Genomic DNA, 18664 nt, shown 5'->3' with positions numbered 1-18664 from the left:
ACGACTGGGTGATGGAGTTACACAAAGTGAGAGAGAACATAAAATTCCACATCACAATGGAAAACTGGAAATCTCCAATAATTTCAGAAAGAAATACCTTAAGGGCTTCACCATTAAACTGAATAATTATAACTTCCTATGACAAAATAAAAACAGCCAAATCATCTGTTAAACACAACTGAGCAGCACTGGTTAAACTAGACAAAAGGTTATGTATGCTTTAAGGTCAATGTAAGTTTCCTCTGATGCTGGGAATGCCTCCATTTTTGTTTTCTAATTCAAGTTCATTTCATTTAAAATTCAAGTTCAAAACTGAAAAATAATATACAGTCCCAGAGCATGAAAAGAGAAGCCAGCAAACTGCAATAATGCATATTTAGCTACGTGTTTTCTCATTGATTTCAGATAAGTAGCACAAGAATCAAACAAATCTACAGATAGAATGGGGACAACCATGGCCCTCCCACCTCAACTCATACCTTGTCTCATCCACTCGACCTCCTCCTCGGTGACAAAACTGCACAAAGCTCTGGCCAACGCTAAGCGTATGGCTCCAGCCTGCGCCGACCTCCCACCACCCGAGACTGTACAGGTCGCGTCGTGTTTTCCAAGTCGGTCGAGAAAGTGAAAAGGGAACATCAACTGTTCTCTAAAGCACATCACAAGAAAGATAGTTAAGTTTACCATGATTAAAATCATTTACACATGATTTTATAAACTGTTCACATTCTGAACATTTATAAAACCCATACTATGCATGCCAGCATTCATATTTCTCAATCAATTAATTATTACATTTTCATACTTTTTAATCTATCCACTACACGAAGAAACACTGATATTTCTCATATTTAAAATGCCTTGCTGACAGCAAGGTTTATTTCTCCTTTTCTTGCTCACTATTGATTGTCATGAGAACTTTGCTAGGCTTGGAAATAACCTCATAAAGAAGTCCTAAAGTTAGGAAACTCCATTAACCAACTGAATCTAATTCTCTAGATTCAATGATCATATACACCATTAATAGTCTTTCCTATCAATTGCCATCTGGACTCATTAATTAAAGTATACTATATGCATTTGTATAACATATATAACGCTCATCCTGACATGGTTAGTTCTTAAAGTTACTGAAACCACACCCATCTTCCCCCACTCCCACCGAAACACATATTCATATTAATAGCTCTCTAAACAGCAGGGTCCTGCTACCTGCCTGGCGCAGGTGACACACTGCACAACCCCACTCAGGCCTCCTGCCCTCAATAGTAAGTGCCCACGCGGTCCCCAGCAGGCACCGCGGGATGAAAGAATGGACCACAGACAGAACATGGCTCTGGACCTTCTCTTGCTCAACTGAACAAGTATTTGTTGAACGCCAGTTATGTGCCGAGCGCAACGTTCACCACCTCCTTTGTCAAGGACTTTGATTTTGCTATTTTGCCTTCATATCTCTGCTGAGGTTTTATTTAGAAAAGTCAATTTATATTGCATTTTGCTTGCTTTGTCTGACACTGTAGCTTTGTAGACCCAAAATAAAGCTTCTTATAAACACAAGGAACCTGAAAGATGGATACAAACAAGACATTTACATGTTAATCCCTGGACGACACTAGCCAAGCAATCGCATGCCGAGAGGTGTAGTAAGGACAGGGCCTTCAGAGGGCACAATTCACTGGACTCTGTAACAATTCTCTTTCAGTAGGGAAACAACGCAAATTTATACTTTGCTTTTTTGAATAAATGTTTTGAAGCAACCAAATCAAAACAAGGAATGTTATAAAAATTTTACTGTTACAAATAATAGCCATATTACCGTGATAATTTAGAGACTGATAATCTAATTCCATCATTTCTTTTTCCCAGCAAGGAAACAAGAGGCCAAGATAGCATCTGTGGGGTTATTATGTGCACATGTCACAGAGTTTTCTGCACTGCCTGACACAGGTGAGTTAGTGACACAGTGACATTACTAAGACGCTGTGGTCACCCATGTGTTTGGGAGCTTAAACATTTCTGCCTTAATTCCTAAAATTTTAAGATTCCCCCAACAAATGCTTATTAGAGAAACTTAGACTAAAATCCAGGAGAAAATATACGTTGTAGTTTACTCATGACACATCACCAGAGTGGTCAGGGAAAAGGAGGCTGGGAGTCGGGGAGCTGGTGCACACTGAGGTGCTAAATTTATAAGTGATGAGAAATACTAAAAGGGTAATAGTCTAAAATGATTATAGAGCTATCGGTTTTATTTAATATGGACTGCAAACTGGTACATGCAAAAACAGTTACGTGGCATGAAAATACTTCACAATTCATCTTCTCTCCTCTCAGGGATCCCAGATGAAATCCTGCGCTAAAAGAATCAAATTTATTTTGTTCCTTGTTATATAATCGAAGTTACTATGGAACAAAAATAAACAATTTCCTCATTTCTATCTTCTCTGAACGCTATTCCTATGGCACCTATTCTATTGGCATGTAACTTAGTATATATATAATGGTAGACTCTTTCACTTTTCTGTAATTGCTTAAAATGCTAACCTTATCTCCTCTGCTACACAGTGAGTGCTGTGTGAGGAATGTATTTCTTTTGTACAGATGATCAATTAAGAGTTGCTTTAGTGGTTGACTGATAGAGCAAAGGACTTTCCAAATCAGAAAGGTTATTAATCTCTGTCTCGCATAGTACCAGGCACGTAGTAATAAGTGGCTGTCATGTAAGTGAACGAAAGAATCAAGAGTTTCTGATGGTGCTGGGAAGGCCACATCACCAACATTCCCAATGATCTGTTGCTGTTTGTGTGAAAAGAGCCGAAAGAAAAGTCCCTGAAAATATAAGTAAGCAGTTCAACTGACTTTTAGGCAAGCATCTCAGCTCCCTCTTACCAGTTAAGGAGGTGACATTTAAGCACCTTGGCTGAGGTCACGGAGCTGAGAGTTGGACCTAAAATCAAGATCACCTGATTCGTGGTTCAGCGTTCTTCCTACTGGTTAATGTCACCTCGCTGCTGAACTCGTAAGCTCCTGAGTTGCTCCTGCAAGAGGAAAGCCAGTCCACAGCCAGCACAGCTGCCCTAAACCCCTACGACTACTCAAAGAGGATGAGACGGTTTGGGCGCCCACTCCTGCGGGACTAGCCTTAGGTTTCCCAGTCAGACAAGAAGCTTCTCCGTGATAGAAATCACATCTTAAACAGCTGTGATATCTCACAATGCCAGGAACAAGACTGGACTCACAGACAATTCTCAATAAACGCCTGTTGAATTCAAAATGAAGAATAATTCTAAGAACTGAATTTGAGATCAAGCCAAAATTGAGATTTGGTGTTAAATCATCAGTTATATCTGAAAACAAATTAACAGACAGGCATCAGTCAAATGCCATTTGTCCTAGCAGTCCCCAACGCCAAAGTTATGTGTCCCTCTGGCTTTTCATAAGGGAAATAAGAGCTTCCTCCATCTGTTTTTCTGTGAGGATGATGGCAGAATTAGTTTAATTCATATTAAATGGAGTTAGAGTGGCACAAACACACACACAAATAAAACACACATCCGTTTCCCGAAGCAATCATTCTGCCCAGAAGCGCATGCGGCATCAGCAGGTTCCTCTTTTCCTTACGGAAGTGCTGGGAGCATAAGAGCTTTACCCCTATTGACCCTAAAACCACTACACGTTCAGGAAAAGGAGGAGGATGCGAAAAGGAGGAACTAATCATGCAGAACTTCGGCTACTAGTGGATAATGACAGTAACCACTGGAAAATAATGACCATCTCAAGAAGAGGTCTTTGTCTGGGACTTACAAAGAGACCTAAGATAAATCCATTTAGAGGATTTGAATTGTAACACTCATTTATGATTTGTGTCTATTTCTCCGTGGGATATAAAGTTAAAAAAACAAAGAAAACGACTGCCATATTTAGCACTGGGAACTAAGCAAGGCCTGATGCGCTCTTATTTTAATATATAAATGGCAGGTTTCTTTGCTTGCTCTCTCTCTCTCTATGTGTGTGTGTGTGTGTAAAGGCAGGTGTGTGTGTGTGTATTATATAGTATACATATATAATCAATTTCCGCTGAATAGGAAAAAATCCAGTGACAGAGCAGTCTTTTTCTAATATTTATGATGGCAAGTGCCAAGGTTGATTTTTGTTGTTTTGTTTTGTGCATGCCCAACCCTAAACTAGGGAAATAAAGTAAAAATCTACTTTTCTTACATTTTGCATTTCAGAACATAAGCTATATCTGAAACACTCAATTTCCAGTAGGATCTGATGGAAAGAGGAGGAAGATTCAATTAATGAAAAATCCTAGAGATGCTTTTAAAAAATCTGGAAAACTATATAAAAAATAGTGATAGCTTCCCTTTAGCGAGTTTGATAAATTACACTGGTAAAGAGAAATAATCACTCAGACAAATATAATCAGAAAATTACAAGCCTTAATGAATTGATCATTATGTATTTCGAAGTACATTTTCTCTAAAAACAAAAAGCAAAAGCAAAAGCAGACACTAACCTGTCCTGTGTCACGGGGAAGTAATGTAGGTAATCGGTTCCATTAACTTTTATTCTCCCACTTCCATGTTCATAAACAACTGCTTCTGCTTTTGCACTCTTTCTTTTACCTTAAAAAACGTAACATAAAATTTCTATTAGTAAACATCTGAAAGACCAATGCTTTGAGACAATAAAGCTACATTAAAATTTTCTTCTCCCGAATAACAATACATAGCACTCTGTACATAGGAAAGTTCTAGAACTATTAGTTCTAGAACAGGTAAGCTACACCATAATCAATATATTAAAGCTACTTATAAGGTAATTTTGTTCATTAATTCCATCTGAGGAACACCACAATGATTTTAAATTAGTTTTCACAACCAACAAAGTAATTCATATTTATATTACTTAAAATAAAAAAAAAACAATTTATGTAGTGTTCTCTTATATTCAGTAAGAATATATCTAGTCACATAATTTTAAAAAATATTTGAAAAGTACAATAAAATATAATTGATAGAAATGAAAGTAATCCTCAGGAATGGTCACATTTCTCTGAACACAGCTGAAAATGACAAAGCAATAATGTTAAATTTTTAAGAGCTGCAAGGTATCATTTAATAAGTTGATTTTTTAAAGTTAGACTATGTCAAATGTCTTTGTAAATGTATATGGAAAATGTGAAGATCTAAAGTTTTCACATGTTTCACAGTTTTAGCATCCAATATACAGATTCGCTGAGCATTTTCATTTTATATATGAAAATCTTCATTATAAATATTTGTTTCTGCCAGTTGAAAATGTGAAAATAAAAAGATTTAACATAAATATTTGGAAATAAAAAGGATTAATATGATTGTGTCGGAATGTGTCCACATTTTTTCTTGCGATGGTATAAAGTTCCTTCTGTTTTTAAAAACTTCAACAGAATCTTTAAAATGAAGAAATCCAATGTAGCAAAAACAAATCAAATGGATACCAGAGAGCAACAGCAAATAAAAATAACTGTAGTTTCTCAATCATCACTAAATTTATTTTCTCTCCACGGAATGTCATTACCTTCACTTGTGCTGAAGGCCATTCCTTGCTCATCATACTGCAAAGGTTCAATCAGCTGTTTTTTTGATTGAATAGTTACACTCCTACGGAAGCTCCGTACAAATTCTTCTTCAGTGTCACCACACTGCAATGCCCATAACCTTTCTAGCAGCCGAATGAACTGCGCATACTGCAGACAATAAAAATTCATTAAAAGATGCAAGTGTAATTGCATTTGCTAAATTTTTTCTATTTTTATAGACTTGATCTTTCCAATGTTGCTTTTCTTGATGAATTTTGACAGGATGACACTTCTGCACCCTCACGCTGCTTTTAAAATAGCATGCAGATGCAGCACTTGCCCTGTGGATCTTTAGCATTCACTCTTTCTTTCAAGAAACAAAGAGATTTATCATTCAAAGAAAAGTCCGATTCTCTGTATTTTGATTGTATAAAGTTGAGATTTATATTCATTTTCAAAAAATATTTAGATGATCTTCAAGTATAATTTCTACTCCTTTAGTAGAACTGTATCAAGAGGAGCTTCATAAATAATTTTCAGTCGGTTATGTATAGTAAAATGGGAAGAGTTTGATTTTGAGAAAATGTACCTCTTAAATTATATTTCATAATACATTTGGCAAATATATCTTTAGCTGTTCAAGCTGTGTTACTTTAATGTTTATGATTTCCTTTAAAACCGAACAATCAAGCTATTTAAAAATTCAAGAGATACTTGACTTAAAGGGCAACCTCTTGAAATAAATTATCCTTGCTACTCTGTGCATTTTTTTTAATAGTTCTTGAACATGTGATTAGAAAGTAAACAACTTGGTATTAACCCCTTAAAATTAGAAGCCAGAATAATCATTCTAAAGTGTTTACAGAGAAGGAAACAACTAATACTCGAGATCCTTAGTTAATATGGAGTGTGAAACCCAAGTTTTGATAACCTTATTTATGTTTTTGCCAACCCTAAAAATCACACTCACCTTTGTTACCATTGCCTTTATGGTGAAAATCTGCCATTAATGATTTAAAATATATAAAAATCTCACCAGTAAGATTAAAAGGACTGCTTCAATTACTGCTTTCTGTGATATTACAACAAAAGAGATGGCAATTTTCTAAGTAAGGGGGAAATATTTAGCCACCTGTGGTACTAGACCTGCTAAAACTCCATTCTTCCCCTCCATTTACGGGCCTGTGTCCTTTGTTCTCAGCTATTCTGTCAATTTTATCACACGCACTGTGACTACCAGTGAACCTTCCAAGAGGTAACTACAGATATGACATCATCAACTAGGATTACTGTTGAAGAGGTCACTGGCCGCTGCTGCCTCCCTCATCTTGATACCAGACATCAGCTTCAGGATTTCTTCTGATAGCCAGTACCCCAAAAGTACAGAAGACATATATGTATGTATATGTTTGTTCTGTCTTCACAGCTGCACACCTGTAATAAAGTCCTTGGGATGTTTTCAAAATGAGGAAGGGAAAAAAAACAACCAAAACCCCTGCATTATAAAAATCAGAGGAAAAGACAGGAAACAACAAAATGATGCATTCAACGAAAAGGCAAAGGGAGGTTTTCAGTTAGATCTAAGTGTAGCAATACTGTCTTGGCAGTTAGGATATTAGAAATTAACTCCAGATCTACCCTTCACCAAATGCCTTGCACCTTTGTTAAGCAAACTCCAACTTTTCCAAGTCATTAATTTATCTAATATGTTAAATGAAAAAAAGGGCAATTTTATTAGAGGGCAATTCTGTGGTGGCAAGGCACTAACAACGTTAGCCACTGCCACAGAAGAAAAACATTCTTCTTGGAACAATTCTGAAATTTATCCACATTCAAATCTCCTAGAAATAATCTAACTTTAGAACATCAAAATATTTAAAACATCAAATTTCCCCTGATGATGCTGGCACGTATTAGAACGGTTAGCCAAACAAGATTCTGATTGGGACTTAAAGCAGGAGTCGCAAACTTTATAGGATATAACATTCGCCTGTGGAGCTTGTTAAAAATATGGATTCCTGGGTGACATCCCTGAAATTCTCAGCAACGTCTGAATCATAATATTATATTTTGAAACCAACAATCCAAGTGATTATAATACAAGTGGTATTTTCAAGACGAAAAATAGTAGCCTTAGAGAAACTGCACAAAGGTGGGTCAGCCTAGAAGTAGGAACCTGTATGGAGGTAATTGTGTGCTTCATCCCCTTTCTACTTAACCTGTAATAGCTCCTTACACTTATCATTAGCTTGTAAAATTAGCTATCTGCTTTACTGAAGGCAATGAAAAATGACATCTGCCACATTTCCCTAGAACGACTAGCAGAGGACGCAAGTGCATTTACAAAAGGAGGATTTGGAGACCTGGCATGTCTCTTTCCTGACCAGAGAGAGATAAGGCTCTCTCATGGCAGAAGTCAACTATAAATATGTTTTAAAAAGGAAAACTGTCTTAGAAACACCTGCCTCTGAGGAACATTACTATTAGGATCCTAAATACAGCAATTGTCTGCATTCTTATGGCACAGGTCCCCTTAAATTAAAAAGATTAATTACTCACATCTTGATCTGACAGTTTTTCCACTAACATTTCTTCTAGTTCCTCCTTAATCAGCCATCTGCTGCCAATCAGGTCTCTGTTAAAATATCACATATATTCTCTTTTAAATTAACCGTGCAATTAGAGTTATATCACAAAAGATCCCACATGTAGTAGCAATTCTTGATTGGGAAGCAAGTTTCTGTATTATATCACTGTAAAATTTCACCCAAGTAAACTATTTTTCAGACATACTATTTCATTTCCTCAATCTACTTTAGAAAAGATACCCAGTCTAGCAAATGTTTTGTTTGAAGAGTTAATACACCATTGTGAAACTCATTTGGTAGTAAAAGCCACAAGATTTCTTAAAAATGTAAATGTCATTTGTTTTTCATAATTTAGTTCAAAGGAGATGTTATGGACCCCAAGTTAACCTGTCAATGGGGAAAAGTAGTAATAAAGTCCAAACAATGGGCTAGGAAGTATTTACGACTTAAACAAGGTATATTCAAAGACTTGTGACTTCTGCATAAGAAGTCTGTGAATTACTAGGCCAAGATTTAAAACTGGTTGCTCAGGTTGATGTACCTCGCCTGTTATTGTTTGCTAAAAGGAAGCGGAACCTTGAAGTATCTCCCAAAATTAAAGCATGTAAAAGTTAAGTAAATGTGCAGCTATATACAGAAAACTTCTGAGGATATCATACTCAAATACAGTAATGAAATATCATTTAACATATAAATATGGAATGAAATAATAGAGAAATAATAACCTTAATATTTACTTCCTCCCAAACAAAAAAAAATCACCTATTATTTTGACCCCTAACTGCAATGATTAATGTTGAAATGTTGAACCAATTTTTAGGCTTAAGGTATGCTTAAAAAACAACTTACTTGGTTTTAGCTTTTTCTGAAAATAGACCTTTGGCCCGCAACTGATTCTGATGTTTTTCTACATCGAGTAGCTTCCCATACGTGTCCTATGGTAAATAAGATATACATGCTGAAATAAGAGGATGGTACACTATTACTTCTACTTTGTATTATCCCTTGAATACTCTCATTTTGAAAGTGACCTCCTCAAATAATCTAGTGTCACAGCAAATAATATTGAGAATGCTTTTTAATAATACTATTTCTCATTCAAACTAATGAAGAGAGTACTTTCAATAAGAATTTAGTATCATACATAAATTGATTTTTAAATTATTCTAAGAAATAACTCCAATGAGCTTGGTAAAAATAAACCAAAGCTTCGAACTATTTATTTTCCTTAGAATTCCACAAACAGGAATGTTTTCTTTAGGGAAAAATCTTAATTTATATAGCAATATGCACTTTTAACTTAGAGAAATGAAAGTTATGGTACTTATAAGTTACTTATCTAATATTAACTATTTACAAAATATTTAAGTCCTTCACTATGTAGTTTGTATCTTAAAAAATTTCCTATTACATTTACTTTTTATCATTTGATTTCTTTTGTTAATTTACTTTCTAAAAGAGTCTGTGAATGTATGTCACTTATTAAATTGTAATGTAAATAGGGGAAATTTTGACATTTTGTTAGAGCGTGGGAATAAAATTTATCAATAAAATACGTTTTCCAGGAAGTGAGTTTTATAACAAGTGGAATAGTGTAACTGTCTCTGAATTTTTTTTATTTAAGCAAACTGAAGTATTTGAAGACTCACATCCAATATGTGCGTATTCATTTATAATTTACACATACTCTACCATACTAATACCTAATGAACAAACAGTCTTTTTAAAAGGATGTTAGAGATGATATAAATGACATTTTTTCTTGCTAATCACACCTTCCAATATCATTAGCTAATGTCGGAAGACACAAGTTGTTACTGATAGAGATGTTCATCCATATCTCAAAGAGTCTTAATTAATCATTTCGAGTTTTGGGGGAGGGGACAATTTCTTATGGGCTCTGATTAGACTGCCATATTATATCATGATGTTGCTAATAAAGAGCTTGTTCTAATAGAAGTGTCCTTTTGCCACTGTCTTTGTATTTACCAGTGCTTGCATTTTATTATCATCTTCATTCTGAAATCCATTTCTCTCATGGGGAAAATAATATTTTTTTAAAAAGGAAAAAAAAAAGATGTAAAGATTGCACCTCTGAGTTTCATACAAATAGGTGAGAAAAGCTGAGGCTATACTCAATGGGCTAAGACTTCACAATCATAAAGATTTGAAAGTTCATTTCTTGTGGCTGGGGAGACTGATAAAAGTGTTTTTTCTTTTGTATTTCAATAAGGGTAGTGCAATCAATAGCTCAGTAGAGATAAAGAGAAGAAGCAGAAAGAAAAAAAAGAAACTATAAAACTGGGGTGAGTTAGAAGCTATAAAACTGGGGTGAGTGACAGATTCTAACAGTGGACCCTAGTATTTCAAACATAGTGAAACAATCTATGTTTAGAATCAGCAATTCTAAAGGTAAGTTCCCAGGACAGCAGCACCAGCACCAAGCCTAAAACTGGTTAGAAATGTAAATTCTCAGGCCCCACATCAGACTTTCTGAGAAGGAACCTCTGGGCTGGGGCCCGGCGATCAATAATAAGGATGCCTCCAAGTGACATGCACTAACATCTGGATCTGTCCACTAGGACTAGAGAGCCTAGCTCAACACGATAGCAAAAGGACAAATTAAGTTAATTCCATTCCAGCATCCATACAAAGGACAACTATCTCTACAACTATATCCAAATTACAAATCCATCAACTGTAGCAGCAGAAGAATGTATCTGACAATTTAAAACAAACGAATGCCCACCATAAAGGAAGCAAGAACTAATGTGAACCATTCACATATAGAACATGTACTCGCTATTCGACTTAATATAAAATTTTATAATTTGCTCCCCCAAGAATTATTATGACTCATTTTACTGTTTGTGGTTAGGGTACTTTTTACTCATTTCTAAAGGCTCAGATAGTGGGTTGTGACCTCAACTGAATAGTATATCAGAAAAATTTCTATGAATCTCTATTTCCAGAAAGCAATTCTTGAGTGCTTTGAACAGGTAAAATAAAGGGAGGGGGGAATCCAAAATGAATCCTCCCCTACTTGTATAAAGTAGACAGACACAGTACAAATAGCATTTCACTGTGCAACCAGCATAGCCCTTCAGCAGTCAGGGCCTCAGCCAGACTGCTACGTTTGGGGACTCTTATAAAAGGATGGTGCCAGTCTCTCAGCTGGTCTGCTCCAGTTGAGATTCTGAGAGTGCGTAAGTCAGGGCTGATGTGTCTTCCAAATCTAGCTAAAAAAAAAAAAAAACATGAATCCAAGAGAATACCAACAACAGTAATAAGATACCTTTCTCTGCTTGTAAATGTTTATTTAATTTTCTGGAATAACCAAGGCAACTAAAATATAAATAATTGACCTGTTTCATAGGTAAGTTTCAAGTCAGAGTTAGGCTGCTAAATTCATCATCATTTTCCAGTGACTTCTGAGTAATTTTTAAGTCCATATTTTTGTTAAAAATTTCTTTCACTATGCTCTTACCAGCGTGTGTTATATTTAGTTCCAGGAGAATTTATAAAAGATGCCAGTAGAATAATCAAGAAACAATGTGGAATGAGAAAACCACCCATGAAAAGTACGTGTCAAATTTCAAACATAGTAAATTCTATTCATTTATGACAATGTTTATACTTGATGGCTGTAATCCATCAAATTATATAATGCTCATTAAGCCACCCCATTTACTTCTTTAAATAGGAAAATATATGAAAACTACTTAGCACAGTGCCTGACCCATCAAGAAATGATAGCAGGGGTGAGGAGGTATGGCATTCGAGAGTCGGATAATTGAGAAATAACTTTATTGGTGTGCCATTTCTATTTTTCTTTCTCTTTTGCATAGTAAACCACTCTTGAAATTCTATCTTGGTTAGTTAGAAACAACAGTTCTCTGGAAAGTAGACTCTATAGCTTCAACTCCCCGAAGAGATGTGTACTAATTTACATCAAAAAAATCCTTCAGGGTATAAAATATGCCAGGAACTGTCAACATCACAGATTATCACTGGTAGCTTCTGGTATATTGTTAAGTTTCCGCTTAATTTTTAAGGGACACTAGAGAATTAGTATGACCCACCTACATTAAGTTTATATACAGTGTTTAATAGTATAATTTTCAAATATGACAGGAATAACCCAGATGTGAAATGCTGAATCATTAATCACAGCTATGATTAATATTTCATAAAATCAAAGCAAACCTATCCACCCCTCGTGTCATCAGATTTCCATAATGTATGAGTCAAATTTAGAAGGTGCCTAATTTGAAAATACCAGATGCTCAGGTTGCAGAAAAGAAGTGTTTAAACTAAACCCTTCTAAGAGCGTGAGCAGTATTAGCTTTGGTCTAAAAATCTGATTTTAGTTCTTCTAAAATGTTTTGTTTATATTAGTCATGTAGAAATTCCATTTTTAAGAAGAGTAAGCAAATAACATTTCTTGGGAGAGTGATAAAGGAAAAGTCAACTGTATTTTCACAAACAAATACACAATAACGTACTAATAGTAATTATCATCTTATATACTAGTTCAGTAACAGAAAAATGACTTAAAATATATATTTGTCTTGTTAAAAATCAAAGAAAATCAATTTCCTAAATAACAATCTTCTAAATTTTTTTTGGATACTGGCATGTATAAAATCAAATGAAATAAACATAAATATAATTCACTTATCAGGGTTTCTGCTATTTATCTATAGTTCCAAGTGACGCATTTCTACTGGAGACCCTTGCTATCAGTTTGTAAACACACTATGCTATCCAGTTTATACATCATGTAATGCTAGTCGATGTGAGAAAGGAAACAGTCTCGTATGCAGGTCATGTAGAAAAGCACTCCGGGAAAGTTCACACCCAGGAGTAATTACATAAAAGTGCTTGTAATTCAGATATCATATATTTTTACTGCTTAAATGAAAGCGCCACCATACATTATAATAGCAATTATAGCATTATAAAAGAAGTAATCTGATCAAAACAACAGAGGCAATAAGTTGAATCCATTTTTAAAAATTAATTTTCCTAATTGTTACATTTACTCCTATGTGAGGAAAATGTATATTTAAGATACTTCTGGAACAGCAATTTCTACTGCTGAATTAATTACTGAATTAACTCCTGCTGTCAAGGAAAGTCTTAACACAGCATGCAGATATGTCAGCACTAGTCTGTAGCTTATTAAAAATAAGCACTTTACATAGTTGTAAAGGAGTTATTTCACAACAGCTCACTGTGAGAAGGGTCACTATTTTCATTCCATTTTTAAAGATAAGAGCGCTACATCGAGAGTTTTAAACATTTACCACAAGGTTACCAGGAAGACATAAACGAAGTAGCGACCTCTGTGGCTCTAAGTCCCCAGGGCCTGTGCTTCACAGAGGCTGGCACCTTTGCCCAGTGAGGCCGCGGTCTCCTGGGGCTGCTCATCCCGGGGTTCACCAACGTGAACATGGATGGTTCACTGCACATTCACAACAAACTGGAGGATTTCTAAATAAGCCAGGAGCTTCTTTCAAAAGGCAAATGAATCCTGTTTATGCATAAGTTCTCAAAATTAGAATTCCCTGGTTTTCTTTCATATTTAAAATGGTTTTTTTGTTTGTTTGTTTTTTAGTCCAGCACTGTAGTTGAAGTGTATCATGATCTTCTTCTCTAATTTTATACTTTTTTGGGAGGGGGGTAAAAATTTCATCTGTGGCCATGTAATTCCTTCAATTTACAGAAATACTATAATAATACTCCACTGTTTACTGTAAAGCTCGTCCTTAAATATATAAATGAGAATTCTTTAAGATGCTAGATTCCCAGTGGCGGTTTTAGAGATGCCTAACCTTATCTTGAAGATTGGGAGGGGTAAACTTATGTAAAATTTCAAAAAATGCCTAATGTACGTGACAACTTACAGTGTTTTCAACAGTCTGTACAGCCTTTCCCAAGCACTGGTTTCACTGGATTGTTTACAAGGTGCACTGGATAGGAAGGGTTCTGTGACCCAGCGTGTCTGAGCAGCAGTGGGTTAACTCAACAGGTTTCTTTATTGAAGGACTTCACAGCTTTTACGATGCTAATAAGAATCTCCTCATCAGAGTTCCCCAGGAGGTGATAATGTGCAGCATTTCCAAACTTAACATTAGAGGCCCTTCCTTGAAGAGTATTTTATAACCTGTGTTCCTCAGAAAGCCCTTTGGGAAAGGCTGCACTGCAGACACGCCCTGACTTAATGAATCATATTTTATAGACGAGTTCCTACTTCAGAGTGAATAATCATCTCCCATAATGAGTTTTAAATAATTTCCAACTCACTTTTAACGAGTGAATTTAACATTTTTCAGAAACATGTGCATTAACAAAATGAGTAAAACTGAATTAATATTTTTCTTAAGATTAAAGGACTTGCACAAACTCAACCACGACGACCCAGGTCGCCAACGTCTTGCTCACGATACAGTCACTCTCCTCGTCACCACCAGAGTGGCTGGCCCGGACAGGCTCCAGCTGCTGTGGACAGCGGGGACCCCGGCAGGCTGGCAGATCCAAATGGCACGCTAATCTGGCCTATTCCTTACCTGTCCCTCACCTAGACCCAGGCTGTTCACAACTCAGTTGTTCAACGGCATTTGCTCTTCAAAAACTCTCCCCTTTCGTTTACACTTTTGCTCAGCTATTTCAGGAAACCTGTTATTCTTTCTCTATTTCTTCATCCCACTCCTGAACCTTTAACTGAAACTCTAAATCATGTCTGAATAGTATACAAGTTCTACTGGTTAAGTGGCTGTTAAGGAAATGGAAAGCCAGCAATTTTTGGTAAAAAAAGACATGGAGCCCCCTTTTCAGTACTCAATGGTCCTTTGAGAAACTCTTTAAGTCTCTCATTTCTTCTTACTTAAGTTACTTTTTACCGCTTAAGAAATTACTTGTTAGTACTGTTTTATACTGTTTTCATTACATTTGTACATCATATTCACTGTGATATAAAATAAATGAGTTGTTCTGACTTTCCCAGGAACCTGGAGGCGGGTGTCACTGTTGGGAGTTTCAACTGACCTGCTAACAAACCCTTAAACGTACCACATTTGCAGAGTCTGAAATCCTCATGGACTAGTACCTTTTTCTTCAGTTTATACTCCCCTACCATGCTTCATTTTTGAGCAGGAATAATATATTCTTTCTTCCTTCCTGTCCTCATCTTCCCTCAAAAACTTCCCCACTTCTCCACAAAAATTAGATGGACTAATTACAGGCCAATTGGAAAGTGTTCACTACTAAAGCATCATATATTATCCTTAACTGTATGCTGTACTGGGACTATCTTTTATTAATTGCTAAAATGTAATATATAAGCTTAATATGCAAACAATGACCAAATACTAAAAAAGATTTGGACATAAAGACAAAATGGCTAATCGATTAAATAGAAGGTTCTCCTGGGACAGAACTACGCATGCTCTAGATCTGTTCTTGGTCAAAAAAGCTACGGATGACTGCCATGCCTCACAATATAGGTGGTCAACAAATAGGAAAAACCGAGTCTGGCTCAGTGTCTTTTACCATCATGGGGAAGAAATTATATCAACTAAAACAAATGGTATCAATGATTCATTTCCAAGTATTTTATTTAACATTCACTGTAGTCTTTGGGGTATATTCCCTTTTTGCAGTGAGAAGTAGTGGACTGTCACACAGAGAATGGAACAGCAGCCACCCCCCACCACCAAGGGACAGTGTAACAAAAGAGGGAGCTAACATATGAAGCAGTTTTCAAGCTTTATTGTTTTACTTTATATGCAATGCATGACTTCACTATAAAACCACGTTTGTAAGCCAAACAGTGAGTATTAAGTCACATGCTATTTCAAAGGAACAAACAGAATCTGGGATGATGTTGCTTTGCATCCTCTAGCAAATGAGACTGGCATGACTATAGCTGTATTAATACCATTTGCTGTGCACAATGCTAAAGTGACTGGCATATATTTAGAAAACATTTATCCCTTTTGCCATACATATAATTACTTTAAAACTCCATAGAAGGCATTTTTGAAAATACAAGGTTTTAGTAATTATCTGAATTAAAATGCTCAAATTAAACCAAAATATCTGTAACTCCTTATGTGTAAACTCTTTTGATGAGCAATAAAACAAATGCGAAACCCCACATGGTTTGGGGAGTCAAAATCCCCAGCAAAATAAACTGACCTAAATTACTGAATTTAACTAAAACATTAAAGCCCAAGAACTCTCCTATCTATAACAGAAACTATATTACTCAAAAAGAAAAAAATATTTATTAATCAGGTGTAATTTGACTTCAGTTAGATTATGGTAGTGTTTCAACCACTGAGAAACCAACCCATTTCTTGAGTAATACCTTTTAAAACACATAAACAAACTAAAAATAAAGTTAAGCCTCTTCCACAATGTGTAATTTCTTCATTACCATGGAACACAACAAAATATCTTGCCCTTGGGTTGCTCAGTTTCAGCCAAAACAAATGCAAATGGCTTGTCAGATGACAGCTGTCTGATAAGGCTCCCCTACAAGACCTGCATGCTTTACTTTTTTCCGTGAAACTTGGGATGAAAGGCAGAAGGCAGGAAGAGAATTAATGTAGCATACAGTCTAAAGGCAATGCTACAACCGTGATTAAGTAGAAAAGTTAAAAGGCACAGATTTTCCACAGCTTCGCTGCGTGCAACCCATCCGTGTAACAAGTTGACAGGCCTAGCGCGTCAGCTCCATCATCCCCTCCGACAGCTAAAACGCAGCACTGCATCCCTTTTCAGAGAAAATTTGCGTCTGCACCATGAAGCGTTGTACATTATTTCTTAGCACTGCAGGGGGCTCAAGTCCATATGGAACCTTCACAAATATTACCACAGATCAAACCAGCGGCGTTTGCAGGCAGATTTGACATACCTATTTAAATGAACAGCAGGGGTCCTCGGGCAGCCCCGGGCGGTGCGGAGATAACCTCCCTGGAAAGCCTGAACCGCAGCTCCATTACTCAGCAAAGACACACTCTACATTTATCATTCATTTCATTTCTGCCAGGGCAAGAAGCTCATTTGCCCAAGGTCAACAAAAAACGAAAAGGAGGTTTTCTTTTTCTCCCCAAGAAATAAATGTACCTGACAAGTGGGGATTTTGTCCTTTGGGTTTGCGGAGCACAAAGACACACCAGACAGTTCTAAAAAGCAAAGGAAATGTGTGCATGGGATTCAAGCGACGTAAAATCTGACTGTGGGTGGGGGAAGCCCAGGGAATATTTCTATAACTTAAAAAAAAAATTACACAATGAATGTTCTAAGAAGAAAATGGTTTCTGTTGCTTGAAATTTGGCTATTAAACTAGCCATGCTTTTTTTCCTAAAGTAACTCTAGGGAACTCTCAAATCTGCACGCTATCAAACAATTACAGCTCTGAAACAAAAACTTCCCAGTACACACTCCAGTGCAGTTGGAAGTCAGAGTGTAATAAAAACCATTTCTTAGGTCTCTTGGCAGGACCCCAATTCTAGACCCACAGACTTCATTAGCCTACGAAAAGCAAAACTGTTTATGAATAACAAAAAGGAAGATAACTGTTTGACTGTCTCCCAAGGTGAATGCCTTCCGGCCCCTGACAGGGTTTTGTGCGCAGCCCCCTTCCCACCTCACATCTTGCTGGGACTGCACACACATGCGCTTTCTCGGTGTTGAGCATCTATCTCCGTACCACAATCCCAGCCTGTAAGTGAAAGCATTTTAAGGACAAACCATTCTGTTTTAAATTCTATGATGTTTACCTTAAGCAAAAATAAAAATATAAAGACTTTCAACATACTGTCTTACCTCTAGAAGTCTTGATTTTGTCCATTAGGAAACATATTAGGTAAATGCTAAAGCTGAGCAAAATTTCTGGTACAATCAGTTACTTAGCTTACAGTTCATATTATCTATCATAAACGTAATATACTTACATGCATTAATGAGTAATACGATTGTTTGCCAGTATAAAAGAGAAAATGAAATGGACGGCCATCTTCTCCCCACTGGGTCGCTAATAAAAAGCCAGAGGAAAACAAATAAACAAAAATAAAAATATATGGAGACCAAATAGTTGTATTTAACTGCAGTTATGAGACATGTTTACAATTCTAACTTTGAAAATAACAAAAAAGCACTAATATTTAGAATTTTAATATTTAGTTTAGCATGTTTAATTGTAAATATTTAGGATATTTAATATCCATTAACATAAAAAATGTTTATATTTGATAAAATATTCCTAAAGATCTCACCATCAGAATTTATATAACGTTTTAAATAAACACATAAAACTAGCAAAATCATCCCATTACAACAAAAAAATTTAGGTTTGGCTGTAAATACAATGCACTCCCATACTCTTAAAAAGGAAAACAGAGGAGAGTCAATAATGTAGTTCATTTAGGAAATTACAAACAGGTATAATATAATAAAGAAAAAAATGAAATGGATTTTTCCGTGCCACATTATCTGTTTCAAC

General features: G+C 35.9%; 1 protein-coding gene across 3 annotated transcripts in view; it reads right to left on the bottom strand.

The window, feature by feature from the left end:
- The window catches only part of MRPS9 (mitochondrial ribosomal protein S9), a 58271-nt gene that overhangs the window by 2433 nt on the left and 37174 nt on the right, over positions 1-18664 (bottom strand). Inside the window, exons 5-11 of one of the 3 annotated variants that reach the window (XM_039840128.1) lie at positions 18117-18196; positions 9001-9086; positions 8123-8198; positions 5563-5731; positions 4520-4628; positions 2964-3038; positions 480-649 (exon numbers count right to left, since the gene is read on the bottom strand). In XM_039840128.1, coding sequence (XP_039696062.1) covers positions 480-649; positions 2964-3038; positions 4520-4628; positions 5563-5731; positions 8123-8198; positions 9001-9086; positions 18117-18196 — 765 coding nt within the window. The remainder of the gene's footprint in view (positions 1-479; positions 650-2963; positions 3039-4519; positions 4629-5562; positions 5732-8122; positions 8199-9000; positions 9087-18116; positions 18197-18664) is intronic. The other 2 variants (XM_039840129.1, XM_039840130.1) reach the window with 2 other exon arrangements.

This window comes from Pteropus medius, unplaced genomic scaffold (assembly GCF_902729225.1).
Source record: "Pteropus medius unplaced genomic scaffold, Ma_sr-lr_union100, whole genome shotgun sequence".
Classification (NCBI taxonomy): Eukaryota; Metazoa; Chordata; class Mammalia; order Chiroptera; family Pteropodidae; genus Pteropus; species Pteropus medius.
The sequence above is the reverse complement of the archived record's forward strand: the minus strand, read 5'-3'. Positions and strand labels throughout refer to the sequence as shown.